We start from the raw sequence: 24,334 nt of genomic DNA on the forward strand, positions 1-24,334 counted from the left end.
ACTCTCTCTCTACTAGTCAACACAAATAAGCATAGATTGATAGTAAGTATAAGCAGAAACAAATGATTATTATTTATAGCTAAGCATTATTAGTTCCAAAATGGAATGACTTCTAATGTTACAAATTCTACATACCAATTGGTTGCACACATCTTTCAAGTGTTTATTTGAATGCTGTCTGGTCATCTATTAGCTACAGCACTGTGGTGATTAGTCTCATCTATTAGTTACAGCACTGTGGTGATTAGTCTGTCATCTATTAGCTACAGCACTGTGGTGATTAGTCTGTCATCTATTAGCTACAGCACTGTGGTGATTAGTCTCATCTATTAGCTACAGCACTGTGGTGATTAGTCTGTCATCTATTAGCTACAGCACTGTGGTGATTAGTCTGTCATCTATTAGCTACAGCACTGTGGTGATTAGTCTGTTATCTATTAGCTACTGCACTGTGGTGATTAGTCTGTCATCTATTAGCTACAGCACTGTGGTGATTAGTCTCATATATTAGCTACAGCACTGTGGTGATTAGTCTGTCATCTATTGGCTACAGCACTGTGGTGATTAGTCTGTCATCTATTAGCTACTGCACTGTGGTGATTAGTCTGTCATCTATTAGCTACAGCACTGTGGTGATTAGTCTGTTATCTATTAGCTACTGCACTGTGGTGATTAGTCTGTCATCTATTAGCTACAGCACTGTAGTGATTAGTCTGTCATCTATTAGCTACAGCACTGTGGTGATTAGTCTGTTATCTATTAGCTACTGCACTGTGGTGATTAGTCTGTCATCTATTAGCTACAGCACTGTGGTGATTAGTCTCATCTATTAGCTACAGCACTGTGGTGATTGGTCTGTCATCTATTAGCTACAGCACTGTAGTGATTAGTCTGTCATCTATTAGCTACAGCACTGTGGTGATTAGTCTGTCATCTATTAGCTACAGCACTGTGGTGATTAGTCTCATCTATTAGCTACAGCACTGTGGTGATTAGTCTGTTATCTATTAGCTACAGCACTGTGGTGATTAGTCTGTCATCTATTAGCTACAGCACTGTGGTGATTAGTCTGTCATCTATTAGCTACTGCACTGTGGTGATTAGTCTCAACTATTAGCTACAGCACTGTGGTGATTAGTCTGTCATCTATTAGCTACAGCACTGTGGTGATTAGTCTCATCTATTAGCTACAGCACTGTGGTGATTAGTCTGTTATCTATTAGCTACTGCACTGTAGTGATTAGTCTCATCTATTAGCTACAGCACTGTGGTGATTAGTCTGTTATCTATTAGCTACTGCACTGTGGTGATTAGTCTATTTCAGGAGTGGAAAAATGTGGTGAAAAACAAGCCACACTCAACTTCCCCATTAGTGAGGAAATGACAAGCTGAGATCAACAAAAACAGATTGGCAGGATGACTAGAATAGACTGATGAGCTGCTGCTTATCACCGGTATACAGTACTGTAGCATCATGCTAAGCTAATTCAGGCTATATTACATTATAATTCCGGCTATATTACACCAAATATTGGTTATATTAGGTATAACGACTGAGGCTGCTACAGGCTGGTATGGTAAGGCTATCTGAAGAAAGGAGGATGATATCCACATCCTAAACTGGAGAATAACCGTACTGGGCTAAATAGTGAGATAAAGGAATGAGAGGCAGCCACACATAGCACTGCCACTTCCCAGCACTTTATTCCTGCAACCAAATGATCAACAAGGCTCTCTGACCAGACATGGGGAACGTCAGGACCAGCCCAGTCTCTATGCCAGAGAATGGAGATGACACCAACACCAGCTCTGACCCCTTTCTGAGAAGTAAGTCTCTCTGGTTAAGGACGTCTGTATTTTGGTAATGATTGTTTTATTAATGAAAGGATCCTGTTAAAAGGGGCAATCTGGGATTCAAATTTGTTTTGTATTCTTCAAGAATCAATGGCTATAAAATGATTAATTTAAACGCTTGGTATCGCAGATTGTCTCTGACGGGCAATGGTTAATTTGATGTCATTTTTAAGTAAGGGTGGAGTGGCTTGGTTTCATAAGCTGTACTGGCCCTGTACTGCTCTGTGCATGTGAAAACATTTGCATAATTTCACCCAAAATAAATAAGGTTCCTCTCATGCAAACTGCAGCCAAACAACTGCAAGCTTATAAATGTAGAATAAGGTCAAATGATCACTACGCAATATTTGCAACATTTTGTTTACCCATTAAATTGTTGTATACATACACAGTGTAATGTATGACTTTCTTTCTGTTGTAGACGGTTGACTATTCCGTTAGTCAGCACCTCCACCAACATGGGTGTGTGACCTCTTGCTTTTAACTGGACCATTATGCAATATAAAACATATTTCTTCATTAAATTAAATACCGAACAGCATCCTACTTCCCTACCCCCTGACCTTCAACAACATGTACTCATATCTAAAAAAATAAATTCTATAAAAAAATTATTTAAAAAAAAAAGGATGTTTTTTATATTTTTGTAACAGCATCAGTGTGTGAGCATTCAGCATGTTGAAATGGCCGTGCAAGAGCTGTTGACTGAATGGAAAAATAATATAATCTTCATCTGATATGGATGACCTGAAAACATTTCTGCTTCCGCTGTGATTGGCAGATACTGTACAGATGTACTCTTAATTTGATCACTCTGTTGTCGCAGAGAATTTTCCTTTGCAGAAGGAAATGCAAATTGTTGTCTATTCAAGGTTTAAAAAGGCTTCTAACATTTGTAATTTCCACTTTAAAATGTCAGAATTCATTGTTCCTAACTAAAAATGTATCAACCCCTATAAAAATGTCCATGAATTATAATCCACATAATAATTTACATTTCCTGCTGCTGCAGGATTATTTTCCTGCTGTGAGAAACTGGTCAAATTGAGATAGTACACCAGTACATGGCGTTTGGAAAGGTGTTTTCGCCTGGTCACAGGCAGCTGATGTATTGTGCACTGAACTCCACAAGCGAAGGGAAAAGGTGAGAGGAGGAGAGAGCGTAGATGCAATGAGTTATACAATGTTCAAAGGAAGCATGCTGTTTGTATGTGGCTGCTATGAAAGAGAACTGTTTGCATGTGATCAGGGGAGTATTCCTTCCGCCGATTCTGTTGAAAACATTTCTTAAACGGAAGCAAACGGAAAGAAACGGGGATAAATGCACCTGAATTTGTCCAATAGAAACTCTTGTTTGCAACTGATTACACCCTAGATCAGCTAGATGCAGGAAAGAGTGTGCAAGGGGGTATTGAATGTGTCACTGTCTGTCACCTTGATTACTCACATTTTTCTCGACGTGTGCACCTACATTGTAAACTTTAATTCATAGGCTAGGTTGTAGCAACCTCATGATGGATATAGGGGAAATGAGAGTATCATGTAGTAGCCTAAACCTATTGATGTTACATTGAGCTGGGTGAATGGAATATGAATGACCGTCATCTAATATGCTGTAAAATAAATAAAACCTTGCACATAAATGTTTATTTTATTTTCTCTTCTCTCCAGACAACGATACCCTGAGAGTCCTGTCTGACTACCCCTCAGCAGACGTCAGTGAAACCCTGGTAGTCTTGTCTGACTACCCCTCAGCAGACGTCAGCATGCCTCTCTTCAGGATAGGAGAGAGACTGAGACTCCTGGCAGAGTGAGTGACTGAATCTAAGAACTGTGTCCCAAATGGCACCCTAGTCCCTAGATAGTGCCCTACTTTTGACAGAGCCTTATGAGTCCAGAGCCCTATGAGTCCTGGTCAAACGTAGGGCACTATCTAGGGACTAGGGGGGCAATTTGGGACGCAGACCTAGTCTTCCACATTCAGTCCCTCAACACAACACCACCACCTCTAAGAGCTGATCTGTTTGACTAGACTGACAGAGACAGGGCTCAAATCTGACCAATTCTACTTTTGACCAGAGCCCTATTGGTCTATAACAGTGCACTAAATAAGGAATAGGGTGCTATTTGGGACTCACCCTCCTTCTTCCCTTGTTTCTTCTCTTCTGTCAGGGAGGGTTACTGGTGGAGGGTTTGTTCTGTCCAAACAGGATATGAGAACTACATCCCCAACAACCATGTGGCCAAGGTCTATCACGGGTAGGTGAACTCACTGTAACACTAAGCTACCTGAGACTGTCCTAGTCCACTGTCAAGGTCTATCACAGGTAGGTGAACTCACTGTAACACTACCCTACCTGACACTGTCCTAGTCCACTGTCAAGGTCTATCACAGGTAGGTGAACTCACTGTAACACTAAGCTACCTGACACTGTCCTAGTCCACTGTCAAGGTCTATCACAGGTAGGTGAACTCACTGTAACACTAAGCTACCTGACACTGTCCTAGTCCACTGTCAAGGTCTATCACAGGTAGGTGAACTCACTGTAACACTAAGCTACCTGACACTGTCCTAGTCCACTGTCAAGGTCTATCACAGGTAGGTGAACTCACTGTAACACTAAGCTACCTGACACTGTCCTAGTCCACTGTCAAGGTCTATCACAGGTAGGTGAACTCACTGTAACACTAAGCTACCTGACACTGTCCTAGTCCACTGTCAAGGTCTATCACAGGTAGGTGAACTCACTGTAACACTAAACTACCTGAGACTGTCCTAGTCCACTGTCAAGGTCTATCACAGGTAGGTGAACTCACTGTAACACTAAGCTACCTGACACTGTCCTAGTCCACTGTCAAGGTCTATCACGGGTAGGTGAACTCACTGTAACACTAAGCTACCTGACACTGTCCTAGTCCATTGTCAAGGTCTATTACGGGTAGGTGAACTCACTGTAACACTAAGCTACCTGACACTGTCCTAGTCCACTGTCAAGGTCTATCACAGGTAGGTGAACTCACTGTAACACTAAGCTACCTGACACTGTCCTAGTCCACTGTCAAGGTCTATCACAGGTAGGTGAACTCACTGTAACACTAAGCTACCTGACACTGTCCTAGTCCACTGTCAAGGTCTATCACAGGTAGGTGAACTCACTGTAACACTAAGCTACCTGACACTGTCCTAGTCCACTGTCAAGGTCTATCACAGGTAGGTGAACTCACTGTAACACTAAGCTACCTGACACTGTCCTAGTCCACTGTCAAGGTCTATCACAGGTAGGTGAACTCACTGTAACACTAAACTACCTGACACTGTCCTAGTCCACTGTCAAGGTCTATCACAGGTAGGTGAACTCACTGTAACACTAAGCTACCTGACACTGTCCTAGTCCACTGTCAAGGTCTATCACAGGTAGGTGAACTCACTGTAACACTAAACTACCTGACACTGTCCTAGTCCACTGTCAAGGTCTATCACAGGTAGGTGAACTCACTGTAACACTAAGCTACCTGACACTGTCCTAGTCCACTGTCAAGGTCTATCACAGGTAGGTGAACTCACTGTAACACTAAACTACCTGACACTGTCCTAGTCCACTGTCAAGGTCTATCACAGGTAGGTGAACTCACTGTAACACTACACTACCTGACACTGTCCTAGTCCACTGTCAAGGTCTATCACGGGTAGGTGAACTCACTGTAACACTAAGCTACCTGACACTGTCCTAGTCCACTGTCAAGGTCTATCACAGGTAGGTGAACTCACTGTAACACTAAGCTACCTGAGACTGTCCTAGTCCACTGTCAAGGTCTATCACAGGTAGGTGAACTCACTGTAACACTAAGCTACCTGACACTATAAAAAATAAAAATAATTAAAGATATACTAACCTGACACTTTCCTAGTCCAGTGCCGGATTATACATTTACATTTACATCATTTAGCAGACGCTCTTATCCAGAGCGACTTACAAATTGGTGCATTCACCTTATGATATCCATAAGGTGGGGGGGGGGGGGGGGGGGGGGGGGGTGCCAGAGCAGTGAACAGTTTTGACTGTTTTAATGCTTGTTTTAATGCTTGGTATTCTGAAAAGGTGACAGCATCTAGGATACCATTATGATTAAAACAGCTGGTGGTAATGTTTTCATCTTTATTCATAGCTGGTTGTTTTATGTGGGTTCTAAGGCCATGAAAGTGCATGTTTTATGAATATGGTTGAATTGTATTCTGTATTCATTTAGCTGGTTGTTTGAAGGGGTGGCCCGACCCAAAGCAGAGGAACTGCTTCGTCTGCCCGGAAACAGAGCTGGCTCCTTCATGATAAGAGAAAGTCAAAAAGGTGAGTGGCCTAGAGACAGACGTCTGTATCGTAACTTAAACGGAATTTAGGTGCTCCTGTGGTGCTCCTGTGGTGCTCCTGTGGTGCTCCTGTGGTGCTCCGTTTGTAGAGCATGGTGCTCGCAACGCGATGGTTGTGGGTATGCAAGCAACAACTACTGTAAGTCACTTAGGATAAAGGTGTCCGATAAATGTCCTAAATAAACGGTACATATAAAAGTAGGAGTCCTAAACTTCGACTACAGGACTGCCGATAGATTCTCTCACATCAACTATTAAAATGATCAACCAAAATCAACCAACTTTTAAAACAGATGTAATAATGTCCTGTTTTTCTTTGACTGTGTGGTGTTGTAGGAGTGTATACCCTGTCTGTACGGCACAGGGTTATGGTACACTATCGTATTATCATAATGTCCTGTTTTTCTTTGCCTGTGTGGTGTTGTAGGAGTGTATACCCTGTCTGTACGGCACAGGGTTATGGTACACTATCGTATTATCCGCCTTCCCAACAACTGGTACTACATCTCTCCTGGTCTAACCTTCCAGTGTCTAGAGGACCTCGTCAACCACTACTCTGGTAAATAACAACCACTATGACACGTAAACCTTGTACCTCACTTCTGATTAAAGCAGCCATCCCTCTTCATAATCTGTGGAAGGTTCATGATTTGCAGGCATTATGTCTGACAATAGCCGTATCTGAAAATACAACTTTTTTCCCGTTTATTTCCTGGACGCCAACATATCTGATGAATATTACAATCTGACATTAAAGTCAACCACATGTAGCCTCTATGTGAACCTGTTTATAGGAACGATGAGCTGATAGTACAGGATTATTACATGGGCTGGAACTATTCATTATGTTTGAACTTGTGACATCACCGGTAGTTAATACTTTCTAACGTGGAATTATTGACTCTTTCAAGCTGCACCAACTCCAATGCTGCTATACTATATTCACTAAGTGGAGTCATATGAGCTGTATACTGTGGTTGAAGTACATTTCTGAAGTTGGCTATTTTGAGGATGTGGAAGACATTCTAGTGCTCTCTTTGTGTCATTAATGTGTCCTTGTACATTTACATTTTAGTCACTGTGTATGGTTTCTGGTAGCTAACTGGTTATAACCACAGGATAGCTGCGTATGGTTTCTGGTAGCTAACTGGTTATAACCACAGGATAGCTGTGTATGGTTTCTGGTAGCTAACTGGTTATAACCACAGGATAGCTGTGTATGGTTTCTGGTAGCTAACTGGTTATAACCACAGGATAGCTGCGTATGGTTTCTGGTAGCTAACTGGCTATAACCACAGGATAGCTGTGTATGGTTTCTGGTAGCTAACTGGTTATAACCACAGGATAGCTGTGTATGGTTTCTGGTAGCTAACTGGTTATAACCACAGGATAGCTGCGTATGGTTTCTGGTAGCTAACTGGTTATAACCACAGGATAGCTGTGTATGGTTTCTAGTAGCTAACTGGTTATAACCACAGGATAGCTGCGTATGGTTTCTGGTAGCTAACTGGTTATAACCACAGGATAGCTGTGTATGGTTTCTGGTAGCTAACTGGTTATAACCACAGGATAGCTGTGTATGTATGGTTTCTGGTAGCTAACTGGTTATAACCACAGGATAGCTGTGTATGGTTTCTGGTAGCTAACTGGTTATAACCACAGGATAGCTGTATGGTTTCTGGTAACGACAGTGGCCCCTCCTCTGGTAACGACAGTGGCCCCTCCTCTGGTAACGACAGTGGCCCCTCCTCTTTGACAGATTGTGCAGACGGCCTGTGCTGTATTCTCACCACCCCCTGTCAGACTGTAACCAACGGCAACCTCAACCTGGCCTCCCAGGCACCCCCTGTGGTGATGCACAACAACTTCGACTGGAAAGACGTCAACAGGTACCTCTTTCTCTAACGTTGACCTCTCTTTCCCTCTCTCCCGCCTTCAGTCCCCCTCTCTCCCGCCTTCAGTCCCCCTCTCTCCCGCCTTCAGTCCCTCTCTCTCCCGCCTTCAGCCCCCCTCTCTCCCGCCTTCAGCCCCTCTCTCTCCCGCCTTCAGTCCCCCTCTCTCCCGCCTTCAGTCCCCCTCTCTCCCGCCTTCAGTCCCTCTCTCCCGCCTTCAGTCCCTCTCTCTCCCGCCTTCAGTCCCCCTCTCTCCCCGCCTTCAGCCCCTCTCTCTCCCGCCTTCAGTCCCCCTCTCTCCCCGCCTTCAGTCCCCCTCTCTCCCGCCTTCAGTCCCCCTCTCTCCCGCCTTCAGTCCCCCTCTCTCCCGCCTTCAGTCCCCCTCTCTCCCGCCTTCAGTCCCCCTCTCTCCCGCCTTCAGTCCCCCTCTCTCCCCGCCTTCAGTCCCCCTCTCTCCCGCCTTCAGCCCCTCTCTCCCCGCCTTCAGTCCCCCTCTCTCCCGCCTTCAGTCCCCCTCTCTCCCGCCTTCAGTCCCCCTCTCTCCCGCCTTCAGTCCCCCTCTCTCCCGCCTTCAGTCCCTCTCTCTCCCCGCCTTCAGCCCCTCTCTCTCCCGCCTTCAGCCCCTCTCTCCCGCCTTCAGTCCCCCTCTCTCCCCGCCTTCAGCCCCTCTCTCTCCCGCCTTCAGCCCCTCTCTCCCGCCTTCAGTCCCTCTCTCCCCGCCTTCAGTCCCTCTCTCCCCGCCTTCAGTCCCTCTCTCCCGCCTTCAGTCCCTCTCTCCCGCCTTCAGTCCCTCTCTCTCCCGCCTTCAGTCCCCCTCTCTCCCGCCTTCAGTCCCCCTCTCTCCCGCCTTCAGTCCCCCTCTCTCCCGCCTTCAGTCCCCCTCTCTCCCGCCTTCAGTCCCCCTCTCTCCCGCCTTCAGCCCCTCTCTCTCCCGCCTTCAGCCCCTCTCTCTCCCCGCCTTCAGCCCCTCTCTCTCCCGCCTTCAGCCCCTCTCTCCCGCCTTCAGTCCCCCTCTCTCCCCGCCTTCAGCCCCTCTCTCTCCCGCCTTCAGCCCCTCTCTCCCGCCTTCAGTCCCTCTCTCTCCCGCCTTCAGCCCCTCTCTCTCCAACCTTGTTTCTCCCCATCCATCTGTATCTGTCACTACCCCTCTCTGAGAGTTTCATGGAGTCTGACAATTACATATGTGTTTGAGCGTATTTTTGAGTTTAGCTTTCAATGTACTTTATCAGTGATAGATAACAGGCTAACTCCATATACTAACGCTGCATCATATCTATTCTAACCCCAGGTCGGAGCTGACAGACCAGCCTCATCGTTACCCCGGCAACAGAGACTCTATGATCAGCTTTGGCTTGCGGAACACAGTCTCCTCCTACATGTCTCTGGGGGACACGAGGAAGGAGAGGAAGAGCAGCAGCTGGAGGAGGCAGAAGAGGAGGAGCAGTGTGTGTGTACCTCCCGGTAACGGTCACGGACTCAGCACTACAGCACTGGAGGAGGAAGAGGAGGGGGAGTACGCACAAGCCATCCACCTGAACTCTTAAGACTGGATATGGGCTTAATGTATAGAGAGGACATATCGTGCTGTATAGAGAGGACATATCGTGCTCTATTGAGAGGACATATCGTGCTGTATAGAGAGGACATATGCTGCTGTATAGAGAAGACATATCATGCTGTATAGAGAGGACATAATCCTGCTGTATTGAGAGGACATAATCCTGCTGTATAGAGAGGACATAATCCTGCTGTATAGAGAGGACATAATCCTGCTGTATAGAGAGAACATAATCCTGCTGTATAGAGAGGACATATCGTGCTGTATAGAGAGGACATATCGTGCTGTATAGAGAGGACATATCGTGCTGTAAGAGAGGACATATCGTGCTCTATAGAGAGGACATATTGTGCTGTATAGAGAAGACATATCGTGCTGTATAGAGAGGACATAATCCTGCTGTATAGAGAGGACATAATTCTGCTGTATAGAGGACATAATCCTGCTGTATAGAGAGGACATAATCCTGCTGTATAGAGAGGACATAATCCTGCTGTATAGAGAGGACATAATCCTGCTGTATCGAGAGGACATAATCCTGCTGTATCGAGAGGACATAATCCTGCTGTATAGAGAGGACATAATCCTACTGTATAGAGAGGCCATAGCATACTGGACTATGCCATGAACGTGGAAGTAAAACTGTGATGACTGTCACACTGCATGATCACTGACATTCATACCATTAATCACAAGGGTGTTACTGTTTGACAGCCTAAACTAGTTGTAAACAGCCGTTACTGTAACAGCATTATTTACACACGAGGGCTTAGTAACACATCCACAATAGCCCTATTTCCCATATAGCGCACTACATTTGATAGGGCTCCGGTCAAAAGCAATACACTATATAGGGAATAGGGCGCCATTTGGGACTCTTAGTGAAGGTCAGGGGTCACAGGTCAGCTTACCATGAGCAGCATCCTGTCGAAGAGACCACGCGAGGAGGGAGAGGTCAGATGTAGGCTGGCCACGTCGGCTCCGCTCCGCTCTGCCCCCACCGTCACCAGCCTGGGGTCACCTCCGAACGCCTCAATGTTCTCCTGGACCCACTTCAGAGCGACTACCTGGTCCTGGAAGCCGGCGTTACCTGGCAGGGCTGTGGAGCCTAGAGGCATTCAGTTCACACTGCTGTTATTTCATGTACCGTGTCAGGAGTCAAATCCATTCAAGAGACATACTTATATAACGTAATATGTTCTTTGGTTGTGACTTGTGTTATCATCTACATCATTTCCAAAATATACAAACAACATGTTTTTATTCCATTTGGGTTCCAAAAGCCACTGCAGTACATGAATACTGTAATTACCCACTAAGAATGGACCAAGAAACTATTGGATAGATTTCAAATATCATTTTACAAGAGCCTGGTAAAAATGTGAATACATTCAGCAACAACAAACAGAAAGCTTGCAGCACTCCAAAGTGTTTCTTTAGAAAAGCTCCCTCTAGAATACAATAGGTGGAGAGATATCTGGAACCAGTGGTTTAGTAGGTGTTGCTGTGTTGCAGGGCTTTATAGAAGAGCTGTCTGGGAGGGACCAGTGGTTTAGTAGGTGTTGCTGTGTTGCAGGGCTTTATAGAAGAGCTGTCTGGGAGGGACCGGTGGTTTAGTAGGTGTTGCTGTGTTGCAGGGCTTTATAGAAGAGCTGTCTGGGAGGGACCAGTGGTTTAGTAGGTGTTGCTGTGTTGCAGGGCTTTATAGAAGAGCTGTCTGGGAGGGACCGGTGGTTTAGTAGGTGTTGCTGTGTTGCAGGGCTTTATAGAAGAGCTGTCTGGGAGGGACCAGTGGTTTAGTAGGTGTTGCTGTGTTGCAGGGCTTTATAGAAGAGCTGTCTGGGAGGGACCAGTGGTTTAGTCGGTGTTGCTGTGTTGCAGGGCTTTATAGAAGAGCTGTCTGGGAGGGACCGGTGGTTTAGTAGGTGTTGCTGTGTTGCAGGGCTTTATAGAAGAGCTGTCTGGGAGGGACCGGTGGTTTAGTAGGTGTTGCTGTGTTGCAGGGCTTTATAGAAGAGCTGTCTGGGAGGGACCGGTGGTTTAGTAGGTGTTGCTGTGTTGCAGGGCTTTATAGAAGAGCTGTCTGGGAGGGACCGGTGGTTTAGTAGGTGTTGCTGTGTTGCAGGGCTTTATAGAAGAGCTGTCTGGGAGGGACCGGTGGTTTAGTAGGTGTTGCTGTGTTGCAGGGCTTTATAGAAGAGCTGTCTGGGAGGGACCGGTGGTTTAGTAGGTGTTGCTGTGTTGCAGGGCTTTATAGAAGAGCTGTCTGGGAGGGACCAGTGGTTTAGTAGGTGTTGCTGTGTTGCAGGACTTTATAGAAGAGCTGTCTGGGAGGGACCGGTGGTTTAGTAGGTGTTGCTGTGTTGCAGGGTCTTCTAGAGTTGCTGGCTGAGGGCTCATATATCACTAAGACTATACATCATACTCTAAAACAGAAAGTGCCGTCTAGGATAACAAAGTTGAAACTTGAACACACACACACAGTCCTTCCACATGTCTGTGAGTGTGCCAGCTGTGTGCTATGGCTGGCTGGCTGACTGTGGAGAGTCACTCCTCCCTCTCAGTGCCACATCAGCACAGAACACACCATCAGCAGAGATGTATTTCCCTCCCTCCCTCCCTCTCCCCCTCATCTCTCCCTCCCCATCTCTCCCTCCCCCCTCTCCCCATCTCTCCCTCCGGGGCCTCTAAGCCCCCCACAGCAGGAGAATACCAACAGTAAACATGATGTCATCCTCTCCCCTTCACTTTCATCGTGACCTGATTCTAACTTCATGTCCACTATCTTCCTTCTACTTTAACATTCACTTATTATGCCATTTCAGCAGCGCTCTCAGACCCAAATGTGAGTTGAGATTTAGAAGGCAGCACTCAGGACTTTTGAAAGCATATAACCTATAAGATAATTGAATGCTGCTTCTGACGCGTGTTAAGGGTAGCACCTGTGCTGAGGAATCCGAACGCTGCAACCCTGGTGTTGACGGTAACCACGACGATGTTGCCGACGGCAGCCAGGTAGGAGCCGTCCAGTAGAGATGGTGTGTCATTGCTGGCTGCTCCAGACGGGTTATGGAAGAACACCAGAACCGCTGTACTCCCTCTCTATCAGAGGAAAAGACAAGAACAGGAATGACACAGCAGACCAACTGTCAATCTGAGGGACCAGTGGTGGAGTGGTGTTACTAAAGGAGAGGTCAACAGGGCTTCTAGTGCAACAAAGATCTCTATAGGTACAATGTGACTTACGATGCCGCTGGGGACGAAGATGTTGAGGTACAGACAGTCCTCACTGCTGGCTGATGACTCTACAGTTCCAGGCTGCAGACAACTGGGTCTACCATGGGAAACATCCATAACAACAAGATTAGAGGACACATTAACACACTACATGTGGTGCAAAAATCTAACAGACAGACAGACAGACAGACAGACAGACAGACAGACAGACAGACAGACAGACAGACAGACAGACAGACAGACAGACAGACAGACAGACAGACAGACAGACAGACAGACAGACAGACAGACAGACAGACAGACAGACAGACAGACAGACAGACAGACAGACAGACAGACAGACAGACAGACAGACAGACAGACAGACAGACAGACAGACAAACAGACAGACAGACAGACAGACAGACAGACAGACAGACAGACAGACAGATACACACACACGGAAAAGAAACTGAAGATCTCGTACAACGCTGTATGCTACTCCCTTCACAGAACAGTGCAAATTGGCTCTAACCAGAATAGAAAGAGGAGTGGGAGGCCCCGGTGCACAACTGAGCAAGAGGACAAGTACATTAGAGTGTCTAGTTTGAGAAACAGACGCCAGTTTCTCTGTCCAGTGTCTGTGTTCTTTTTGCCAATCTCAATCTTTTCTTTATATTGGCCAGTCTGAGATATGGCTTTTTCTTTGCAACTCTGCCTAGAAGGCCAGCATCCCGGAGTCGCCTCTTCACTGTTGACGTTGAGACTGATGTTTTGTGGGTACTATTTAATGAAGCTGGCAGTTGAGGACTTGTGTCTTTTTCTCAAACTAGACACTCTAATGTACTTGTCCTCTTGCTCAGTTGTGCACCGAGGCCTCCCACTCCTCTTTCTATTCTGGTTAGAGCCAGTTTGCGCTGTTCTGTGAAGTGAGTAGCACACAGCGCTGTACGAGATCTCCAGTTTTTTGGCAATTTCTCGCATGGAATAGCCTTCATTTCTCAGAACAAGAATAGACTGACGAGTTTCAGAAAGAAAGTTATTTGTCTCTGGCCATTTTGAGCCTGTAATCGAACCCACAAATGCTGATGCTCCAGATACTCAGCTAGGCTAAAGGTGGCCAGTTTTATTGCTTCTTTAATCAGGAAAAACAATTTTCAGCTGTGCTAACATAATTGCAAAAGGGTTTTCTAATGATCAATTAGCCTTTTAAAATGATAAACTTGGGTTAGCTAACACAACGTGCCATTGGAACGAGGACATTTCTAAGTGACCCCAAACTTTTGAACGGTAGTGTATATATAGAAAAAATTGCAGCATGTAACATTTCATAGTGGTTAGCGCGTCGGACCAGTAACCGAAAGGTTGCTAGATTGAATCCCCGAGCTGACAAGGTAAAAATCTGTCGTTCTGCCCCTGAACAAGTCAGTTAACCCACTGTTCCGTCATTGTGAATAAGAATTTGTTCTTGACTGGCTTGCCTAGTTAAATAAAGGTTAAATATACATAAATATATATATGTATATATATTTTTTTTTAATAACATTTTCAGAGACCCGTTTTGGCTCGTGAACACAACTTTCAAAACTACTGGATGAAATTATCCAAAACCTTTATAACACATCTTAAAAATAAATCCTCCTCCACAGAGTCATTGTTTACCTGGTAATCGTGGCGTTCCATGTGCCACTCCATTCAGCAAGCTGTGGGGGGGCGAAACGGAAGGCTCTGATAGGAGGACGAGCGTACGGAACTCCCAAGAACTGTCTGACTGTCTTCCTGTCTGGCCCGAGCAGCGTTGTCACGGCCTCTCCCTGGAGCGTTCCGTGAGCCGGGATAAACACTGACGTCAACTCCGCCTTGGGTTCTGGATCCCACAGAATACATAACCATCAGTCAGAGGGAAGCCTGGACTGACAACTATGGGCCCTGGTCAAAAGTAGTGCACCATATAGGGAACAGGGTGCCATTTGGGACAGAGACATTGTCTGCACTGGAATCAAGCAGCTGTAAAACTCCTTCAGCACCTCTATGAAGATAAATAATGCTTTCTAATAATAATGATCATACAATAAGTAGGCTGCAGTGATTGACATGACCTAACCCACCAATAAACATCTCTGTTTCTTCAAACACTAGTCATATTAGCAGCAGTCCTCTCTGTGTGTAGAGCAGGTAAAGACATGTCTTTCAGAACTCTCTGTGTGTAGAGCAGGTAAAGACATGTCTTTCAGAACTCTCTGTGTGTAGAGCAGGTAAAGACATGTCTTTCAGAACTCTCTGTGTGTAGAGCAGGTAAAGACATGTCTTTCAGAACTCTCTGTGTGTAGAGCAGGTAAAGACATGTCTTTCAGAACTCTCTGTGTGTAGAGCAGGTAAAGACATGTCTTTCAGAACTCTCTGTGTGTAGAGCAGGTAAAGACATGTCTTTCAGAACTCTCTGTGTGTAGAGCAGGTAAAGACATGTCTTTCAGAACTCTGTGTGTAGAGCAGGTAAAGACATGTCTTCCAGAACTCTCTGTGTGTAGAGCAGGTAAAGACATGTCTTTCAGAACTCTCTGTGTGTAGAGCAGGTAAAGACATGTCTTTCAGAACTCTGTGTGTAGAGCAGGTAAAGACATGTCTTTCAGAACTCTCTGTGTGTAGAGCAGGTAAAGACATGTCTTCCAGAACTCTCTGTGGGTAAACCAGGGTCAGGGATGTATAGTGAACCAGGGTCAGGGATGTATAGTGAACCAGGGTCAGGAATGTATAGTGAACGAGGGTCAGGGATGTATAGTGAACCAGGGTCAGGAATGTATAGTGAACCAGGGTCAGGGATGTATAGTGAACCAGGGTCAGGGATGTAAAGTGAACCAGGGTCAGGGATGTATAGTGAACCAGGGTCAGGGATGTATAGTGAACCAGGGTCAGGGATGTATAGTGAACCAGGGTCAGGGATGTAAAGTGAACCAGGGTCAGGGATGTAAAGTGAACCAGGGTCAGGGATGTATAGTGAACCAGGGTCAGGAATGTATAGTGAACCAGGGTCAGGGATGTATAGTGAACCAGGGTCAGGGATGTATAGTGAACCAGGGTCAGGAATGTATAGTGAACCAGGGTCAGGAATGTATAGTGAACGAGGGTCAGGGATGTATAGTGAACCAGGGTCAGGGATGTATAGTGAACCAGGGTCAGGGATGTTGCCCACCTTTGTGGAGGTAGACCTGGAGAGCTGACTCTCTGATGACCAGCCGACAGTCCTGGCCTCCAGTGGTGGTGGTAGTGGAGGGGCCACAGGCCAGGGTGTCTGGGTAGAGGACACAGCGGACAGCCGAGTCGGTCCGCCCCACTGACACCACAGCACAGGAGTCAGCCTCCTCACAGGCTGAAGGGAGACACACAGACACAGTTTAACGGACAGAAAAGGAGGAGAGTAGAGAGAGGTAGATACAAGGATTGGGGCACAGACAGGAGAGACCGAGGAGGGGCACAGACAGGAGAGACCGAGGAGGGGCTCAGACAGGAGAGACCGAGGAGGGGCACAGACAGGAGAGACCGAGGAGGGGCACAGACAGGAGAGACAGAGGAGGGGCACAGATGAGGGGCTCAGACAGGAGAGACAGAGGAGGGGCACAGACAGGAGAGACCGAGGAGGGGCACAGACAGGAGAGACAGAGGAGGGGCTCAGACAGGAGAGACAGAGGAGGGGCTCAGACAGGAGACACCGAGGAGGGGCACAGACAGGAGAGACCGAGGAGGGGCACAGACAGGAGAGACAGAGGAGGGGCACAGATGAGGGGCTCAGACAGGAGAGACAGAGGAGGGGCACAGACAGGAGAGACAGAGGGGCACAGAGGAGGGCCACAGACAGGAGAGACAGAGGGGCACAGATGAGGGGCACAGATGAAGGGCACAGACAGGAGAGACTGAGGGGCACAGACAGGAGAGATAGAGGAGGGGCTTAAACCCCTCTTGCCAGGGGGCATGTGTGGTCCTGAGTTGGGGGACGTTGACCGTTAGACTAGACTCTGGCAAACGATGAAGATGTTTCTCACCAGACAGACACCAGTCTCTGGTCCTGTCCAGGTCCTCAGCGATGTCTTTACTGATGTGAATAATGTCAAACGTGGAGACGGACGGATCCACCAGCGTAGTGGACGCATCCAGGAGTCTCCACTCACTCAAACTCACTGGCAGAGAGACACACATCTTTATCAGCAGGGGATGCATCTAACACATTGTCTGCATTTAACACATTGTCCCATAGGGCTCTGTTCAGAAGCAGTGTCCTACACAAGGTAAAAGGCTCCATATTTATGATGCAGCCATTGAAATGTATTTTAATGTCAAAAGGACAGAGCTCTCTTAAGCATCCAATTCCAACACTATCTAGTGTGCTAGATAGTAATGAGAGCAGTTAAAAGCCTGTACTCTCCTCTGTCTAATGGACAGGTTTCTAGCTACTGGAGCCGTTGGAGACAGCATCTCTGTCTAATGGACAGGTTTCTAGCTACTGGAGCCGTTGGAGACAGCATCTCCTCTGTCTAATGGACAGGTTTCTAGCTACTGGAGGGTATGGAGACAGCATCTCCTCTGTCTAATGGACAGGTTTCTAGCTACTGGAGGGTATGGAGACAGCATCTCCTCTGTCTAATGGACAGGTTTCTAGCTACTGGAGGGTATGGAGACAGCATCTCCTCTGTCTAATGGACAGGTTTCTAGCTACTGGAGGGTATGGAGACAGCATCTCCTCTGTCTAATGGACAGGTTTCTAGCTACTGGAGGGTATGGAGGAAGCATCTCCTCTGTCTAATGGACAGGTTTCTAGCTACTGGAGGGTATGGAGACAGCATCTCCTCTGTCTAATGGACAGGTTTCTAGCTACTGGAGGGTATGGAGACAGCATCTCCTCTGTCTAATGGACAGGTTTCTAGCTACTGGAGGGTATGGAGACAGCATCTCCTCTGTCTAATGGACAGGTTTCTAGCTACTGGAGGGTATGGAGACAGCATCTCCTCTGTCTAATGGACAGGTTTTTAGCTACTGGAGGGTATGGAGACAGCATCTCCTCTGTCTAATGGACAGGTTTCTAGCTACTGGAGGGTATGGAGGAAGTGTGTCTAATTAAAGGCTCAGTGGGAAACACTGTGGCTTGTAAACATTTCAGCACGTCAGCACAATGAAAGCTTGCAAAATGATCATGTTAGTTTGTCTCTTTGATGTGGGGGGGGGTTCCCTTTGAACACACACAAATGTGAAATGGGTTATCGCCCAAACAGCACCCCATTCCCCATAATGCACTATTTTTTAACATGGGCCCTATGGGCCCTGGTCAAAAGTAGAGCACTATATAAGGAATAGGCTCACGAGTGGCGCAGCGGTCTAAGGCACTGCATCTCAGTCCTAGAGGCGTCACTATAGACCCTGGTTCTATCCCGGGCTGTATCACAACCGGCCGTGATCGGGAGTCCCATAGTGCGGCGTACAATTGGCCCAGCATTTGTCTGGGTTAGGGGAGGGTTTGGCCGGGGTAGGCCATCATTGTAAATAAGAATTTGTTCTTAACTGACTTGCCTAGTTAAATAAAGGTTCAATAAATAAAACATATACAGAAGGAACAGGGGGCCATTTGGGCCTCATCCAAAGACAGAAAGGCCGACGTGTTTCTATTCAACCATTTACAGAAGGATGACAGCAGGAATACACACACAGTTGTCTGTTTATTGTAGCTGACGTATCAAACTACCAGTGTATTGTACATTTTAACTGCTGAGGTGAAATATGAACTGCATTCTTACCATTCTTTGAAGGAACACGTAGTTCGAAACTGGGGCACAATCGTGGTGATTTAGTCCACTGGTTCACTGTGGGGAACAATGGAAACGTTTGACTCATTACGTAATCAATTCCTTAATGATCAGAAAACAACGTGGCTAATAAATGTGTCTGCTAGATCACGTGGATCTGCAACACCAACTGGAGGAAACATGTATTACCGCTGAGCCCCAAATAGCACCCTACTGCACCACATAGATAGGGTGCCACTTGAAACAGAAACAAATGTGTTAGCTATAAAGGGACTCTGAAGAATAGAAAATTACCAGCAAGTCTGAGAATTTCTCCAAAAAAGTAAGAACAATTTGTAGTCTCTGCAATCCTTACCAGGTGACAAAATATAACCCACAAAATGAGATCAACAGCTGAAGCATAATAACACATGTATCTGTTTAAACCAGTGTACAATGTCTCATTGTCTGTGTCCCAAATAGCACACTATTCCCCCAATGGGCTCTGGTCAAATGTAGTGCACTATAAAGAGAAGGCTCCATTTGGGACGCACAGACTGTAACCAGGGCAATGCTGATGTCACTATTTCCAGAAGAGAAAGTAACATCAAGACATCAAACCTAAAAGGTAAGAGACGACTCAAGATGTTGTCCAGATGTTCTTCAAGATGTGTTTCATGCCTCCTCACTGAGTAAGCTACCCTAAATGTTGTAGAGTTTCAAATGGCACCCTATTCCCTATGTAGTGCACTACTTCCCTATGTAGTGCACGACCAGGAACCCATAGGGAATAGGGTGCCATTTGGGAGTCACCCTGTACCTACTTATCCTCAGATTTATACACACACCTGGTTTCTCGTACCAGCCAAGCGGATACACGCCGGTTTCTACTTTGGAGGGGGTGCAGTCCTGGACTCTCCAGGTTGTCCTCTCACCTTCACCACATGTCTGGATACCAAAGCTGTTCAGAGTCAGGCAGAGAACGTCTGATCCTGGATGGAGACAGCACACACACACACACACACACACGCACACACGCGCACGCACACACACACACGCGCGCACACACACGCGCGCGCACGCACACATGCGCACGCACACACGCACATACTTTAGAGGAAATATTTGTGTCTCCTTTGGACTTTGGAGTTATGTTGTGATTGTTTCCCTCTTCTCTCTTGAACTTTGCATTTCGGAGCACTTGTCAGCACTGTAAAAACATGTCAATAAATATCTTGACTGAAATAACAACTGACCAGGTGACTGTGTGTCCCTGACGTATCCGATTCCACGGCAACATGGATCTTCATCACATCTCCGTTCACACTCACGGAACCTGGTACAAACACAAAGCAGCCACACACTTTTCTTTGGGGAAACAAAACAGGAATTGTTAAAGACTGTCATTATCTTACTACTCATGCAGTAAACAAATGGTTTTCCTAAAGAAGATTTTTGTGATTGCTTGAAGTAGTGAAATAAGGTTTACTGTGGGTGATAGTGAGAACAGATCCAGTGGGACCCAGGTAACACTGCCCTAAGGTCTCTCACCCCCAGAACCAGTGGGACCCAGGTAACACTGCCCTAAGGTCTCTCACCTCCAGAACCAGTGGGACCCAGGTAACACTGCCCTAAGGTCTCTTACCCCCAGAACCAGTGGGACCCAGGTAACACTGCCCTAAGGTCTCTCACCTCCAGAACCAGTGGGACCCAGGTAACACTGCCCTAAGGTCTCTCACCCCCAGATCCAGTGGGACCCAGGTAACACTGCCCTAAGGTCTCTCACCCCCAGAACCAGTGGGACCCAGGTAACACTGCCCTAAGGTCTCTCACCCCCAGAACCAGTGGGACCCAGGTAACACTGCCCTAAGGTCTCTCACCTCCAGAACCAGTGGGACCCAGGTAACACTGCCCTAAGGTCTCTCACCCCCAGAACCAGTGGGACCCAGGTAACACTGCCCTAAGGTCTCTCACCTCCAGAACCAGTGGGACCCAGGTAACACTGCCCTAAGGTCTCTCACCTCCAGAACCAGTGGGACCCAGGTAACACTGCCCTAAGGTCTCTCACCCCCAGAACCAGTGGGACCCAGGTAACACTGCCCTAAGGTCTCTCACCCCCAGAACCAGTGGGACCCAGGTAACACTGCCCTAAGGTCTCTCACCTCCAGAACCAGTGGGACCCAGGTAACACTGCCCTAAGGTCTCTCACCCCCAGAACCAGTGGGACCCAGGTAACACTGCCCTAAGGTCTCTCACCCCCAGAACCAGTGGGACCCAGGTAACACTGCCCTAAGGTCTCTTACCCCCAGAACCAGTGGGACCCAGGTAACACTGCCCTAAGGTCTCTCACCCCCAGAACCAGTGGGACCCAGGTAACACTGCCCTAAGGTCTCTTACCCCTCAGTGATTGGCTTGGCACTCAGGTTGACACGGCTACGGACGGAATAAGACACCATCTTCTTAAAGGGAACACGGCTGTAAAAACTCTCCACACTTCCAGTCAGATCAACTGTTAAAACACAACAGACAGAACAACACAAATTAGCTCCTGAAATAATAGAAAAGGTCATGTTTCTGCAGAAAAACTGTGTGTGCTTGCTTCAGCTATTTTAATGGAGATAAGTTGATAAAATTTTAGAGGCTAATGTATTATTCTGGTAAATAATATGGTAGTGGGATAAGTTGAAGAAGCACTACAGCACATCACTACAACATACTGACCAAGAACCTACCAGTGATCTCATCCTGCAGCACATCACTACAACATACTGACCAAGAACCTACCAGTGATCTCATCCTGCAGCACATCACTTTCCACCAACAGAAAGAACAATGCTGTACTCTTTGCCTGAATGGACTCTGTCTAACTGAGCTCAATGTTTACCAAACTAGTATGAATCATTATGACTGGGCTACAGTGCAGTACTCTGGCCAGGGTTACTGGGTCTGAGTGAATCTGGCTGTGGTCTTGAAGTACATGATGTCCCAGAATGAGCCCTGTTTCTGTCTGAACACTCCAGATGTCAACAGCCCAGAACCCTTTAATGAGAGGAAATTAGGGTTTAATGAGCAAATCAAGAAGAGACTTAACTAGCTGTCTGCTTGGAAAGGAGTTTTATACAGAGGGAAGCACAGTTTTGGACAATATGTTACTGACCCCATTACCATAAGGTCCAGCATTTTGGTCTGGTGTACGTACAACATATCTCGAATAACAACAGACAACAGGTTGCTGTTAAACGGGATGTGTTGGGGGTACTTGTGATAATATTATGTGATCTTGACTAGATAAAGTCTCCACTACTGTGGAGAAGAGACTACATGTGACAGGTAGCAAATCAAGTGGATTATTTTATTTCATTTTCCATCTGGTCTGCATCTATAAATGACTCTGCTACACGCGGCAGACTCCCCTCAGAGTGAGAGAGAAGTGACAGTATCATTATATACACCTCTAGTAGCCTCGTGGTTAGCGCGTCGGACCAGTAACCGAAAGGTTGCTGGATCGAATCCCCGAGCTGACAAGGTAAAAAAAAATCAGTCGTTCTGCCCTAAGCAAGGCAGTTAACCCACTGTTCCCCGAAGACGTGGATGTTGATTAAGGCAGCCCTCCGCACCTCTCTGATTCAGAGGGGTTGGGTTAAATGTAAAAGACACATTTCAGCTGAAGGCATTTAGTTGGACAACTGACTAGGTCTCCCCCTTTCCTTTCCTCCCCGCTGAGGCTCTAGTGATGGGGTAAGTCTAGACTCCTGCTTGAGGTGATTCATCTCATTACAGAGATACTGATTAAAACTACCTCGGCTTAGAAAAAGAAGACATTTGTATTCCTGGAACTAGTCACCAGTCTCTCAAGCATCTGTTAGTCTCTTCACTGCTTGTGTTTGGACTTGAACATTTAAAAATAATTGTCTTTGAGGGGGAAAAAAGGACACTGGACTAGAGTGTTGAATGTAATCCACTGTGTCAGTCTGGGTAGAGTTAGTTCCTTGGCTATGGAAGGACAGCAGCAGTGTTACATCATGTTATACTATCAGAGTGGTTAGAGCTCTATGATGATACAGACAGACCTGTAGAGAAGCTCTATAATGATACAGACAGACCTGTAGAGAAGCTCTATAATGATACAGATAGACCTGTAGAGAAGCTCTATAATGATACAGACAGACCTGTAGAGAAGCTCTATAATGATACAGACAGACCTGTAGAGAAGCTCTATAATGATACAGACAGACCTGTAGAGAAGCTCTATAATGATACAGACAGACCTGTAGAGAAGCTCTATAATGATACAGATAGACCTGTAGAGAAGCTCTATAATGATACAGATAGACCTGTAGAGAAGCTCTATAATAGACAGACAGACCTGTAGAGAAGCTCTATAATGATACAGACAGACCTGTAGAGAAGCTCTATAATGATACAGATAGACCTGTAGAGAAGCTCTATAATGATACAGATAGACCTGTAGAGAAGCTCTATAATAGACAGACAGACCTGTAGAGAAGCTCTATAATAGACAGACAGACCTGTAGAGAAGCTCTATAATGATACAGATAGACCTGTAGAGAATTAATTGGAAGAAGAACTTTCTAAGTCATTGCAAACAAAGCATGTTCATCTCCACTCAGTTCCTGGAAAGCCTTTGGAGCTGTAGGCTTTGGCAAGATATTTGATTGGCCTTTTAGCCCATCAGCTAGTGGTACATCTGCTGCTGGAGTTTACAAGGGAGCAATTGTTTTGGGCCGTGCAGGGAGTGTGTGTGTGTGTGTGTGTGTGTGTGTGTAATAATGGTCCTCTTCCAGTGCTGAGTTTGCAGTGGGTATGTTCCCCTGCAGATATCAAAGGGTTGTTTATAATGATGTCCCAGACAGTCACTGGTTCCACCTCCACCTGCCGTACACCTCAGCAAGCATATTAAACACGTTTCATTAAGGTAAAGGTACTACTGAGCTAGCTAGCTGTTTTCAATACAACAGAAGCACACAAAGCACCATTTAGAAAGACATGCCACCCAGCTGAAAATCATATGGCTTGAATTAATCCACAACAAGGATCATTCTGTTTCACTGCTGCTGTGAATATCAGGGTATTAATAACAAGAGCTCTGGGTTACAGGCAAATGAATAGTCTGACAGCAGAGAGAGAAGGGGAGGGAAAGGGAGAGAGGGGGAGGGAAAGGGAGAGAGGGGGAGGGAAAGGGAGAAGGGGGAGGGAAAGGGAGAGAGGGGGAGGGAAAGGGAGAGAGGGGGAGGGAAAGGGAGAGAGGGGGAGGGAAAGGGAGAAGGGGGAGGGAAAGGGAGAGAGGAGGGGGAGGGAAAGGGAGAGAGGGGGAGGGAAAGAGAGAAGGGGGAGGGAAAGAGAGAAGGGAGAGGGAAAGAGAGAAGGGAGAGGGAAAGGGAGAAGGGGAGAGGGAAAGGGAGAGAGGGGGAGGGAAAGGGAGAAGGGGGAGGGAAAGAGAGAAGGGAGAGGGAAAGGGAGAGGGGAGAGGGAAAGGGAGAGAGGGGGAGGGAAAGGGAGAAGGGGGAGGGAAAGGGAGAAGGGGGAGGGAAAGAGAGAAGGGGGAGGGAAAGGGAGAGGGGAGAGGGAAAGGGAGAGAGGGGGAGGGGAAAAGGGAGAAGGGGAGGGGAAAGAGAGAAGGGGGAGGGAAAGAGAGAAGGGAGAGGAAAGGGAGAGGGGA

The 24,334-nt window shown here is 46.7% G+C and overlaps 3 protein-coding genes across 3 annotated transcripts in view; 2 read left to right on the forward strand and 1 right to left on the reverse strand.

The window, feature by feature from the left end:
- LOC115187708 (thyroglobulin-like) overlaps positions 1-21,172 on the reverse strand; it is a 37,843-nt gene extending 16,671 nt beyond the window's left edge. Inside the window, exons 1-10 of the mRNA XM_029746703.1 lie at positions 21,052-21,172; positions 19,911-19,990; positions 19,503-19,646; positions 18,667-18,732; positions 16,924-17,058; positions 16,077-16,253; positions 14,549-14,753; positions 12,917-13,004; positions 12,613-12,772; positions 10,582-10,778 (exon numbers count right to left, since the gene is read on the reverse strand). Coding sequence (XP_029602563.1) covers positions 10,582-10,778; positions 12,613-12,772; positions 12,917-13,004; positions 14,549-14,753; positions 16,077-16,253; positions 16,924-17,058; positions 18,667-18,732; positions 19,503-19,646; positions 19,911-19,990; positions 21,052-21,110 — 1,311 coding nt within the window. The 5' untranslated portion in view covers positions 21,111-21,172. The remainder of the gene's footprint in view (positions 1-10,581; positions 10,779-12,612; positions 12,773-12,916; positions 13,005-14,548; positions 14,754-16,076; positions 16,254-16,923; positions 17,059-18,666; positions 18,733-19,502; positions 19,647-19,910; positions 19,991-21,051) is intronic.
- Positions 1,402-10,338, forward strand: LOC115187709 (src-like-adapter). Its single transcript, XM_029746704.1, has 7 exons — positions 1,402-1,827; positions 3,526-3,664; positions 4,027-4,113; positions 6,103-6,200; positions 6,648-6,779; positions 7,980-8,109; positions 9,401-10,338. Exons 1-7 carry the CDS (start codon positions 1,746-1,748, stop codon positions 9,654-9,656), a joined length of 924 nt encoding a protein of 307 aa, XP_029602564.1. The 5' UTR covers positions 1,402-1,745; the 3' UTR covers positions 9,657-10,338.
- Positions 21,173-22,039: 867 nt separating the features above from the next.
- LOC115187638 (thyroglobulin) overlaps positions 22,040-24,334 on the forward strand; it is a 46,179-nt gene continuing 43,884 nt past the window's right edge. The window contains exon 1 of the mRNA XM_029746607.1: positions 22,040-22,073. Coding sequence (XP_029602467.1) covers positions 22,040-22,073 — 34 coding nt within the window. The remainder of the gene's footprint in view (positions 22,074-24,334) is intronic.

This window comes from Salmo trutta, unplaced genomic scaffold (assembly GCF_901001165.1).
Source record: "Salmo trutta unplaced genomic scaffold, fSalTru1.1, whole genome shotgun sequence".
In the NCBI taxonomy this organism is placed as follows: Eukaryota; Metazoa; Chordata; class Actinopteri; order Salmoniformes; family Salmonidae; genus Salmo; species Salmo trutta.

Coding starts and splice junctions, on each gene's coding strand:
- LOC115187709 (XM_029746704.1), top strand. CDS start 1,746: ATGGGGAACGTCAGGACCAGCCCAGTCTCTATGCCAGAGAATGGAGAT. Junction 3,665..4,026: donor AGACTGAGACTCCTGGCAGA/GTGAGTGACTGA, acceptor CTCTTCTGTCAG/GGAGGGTTACTGGTGGAGGG. Junction 4,114..6,102: donor GTGGCCAAGGTCTATCACGG/GTAGGTGAACTC, acceptor GTATTCATTTAG/CTGGTTGTTTGAAGGGGTGG.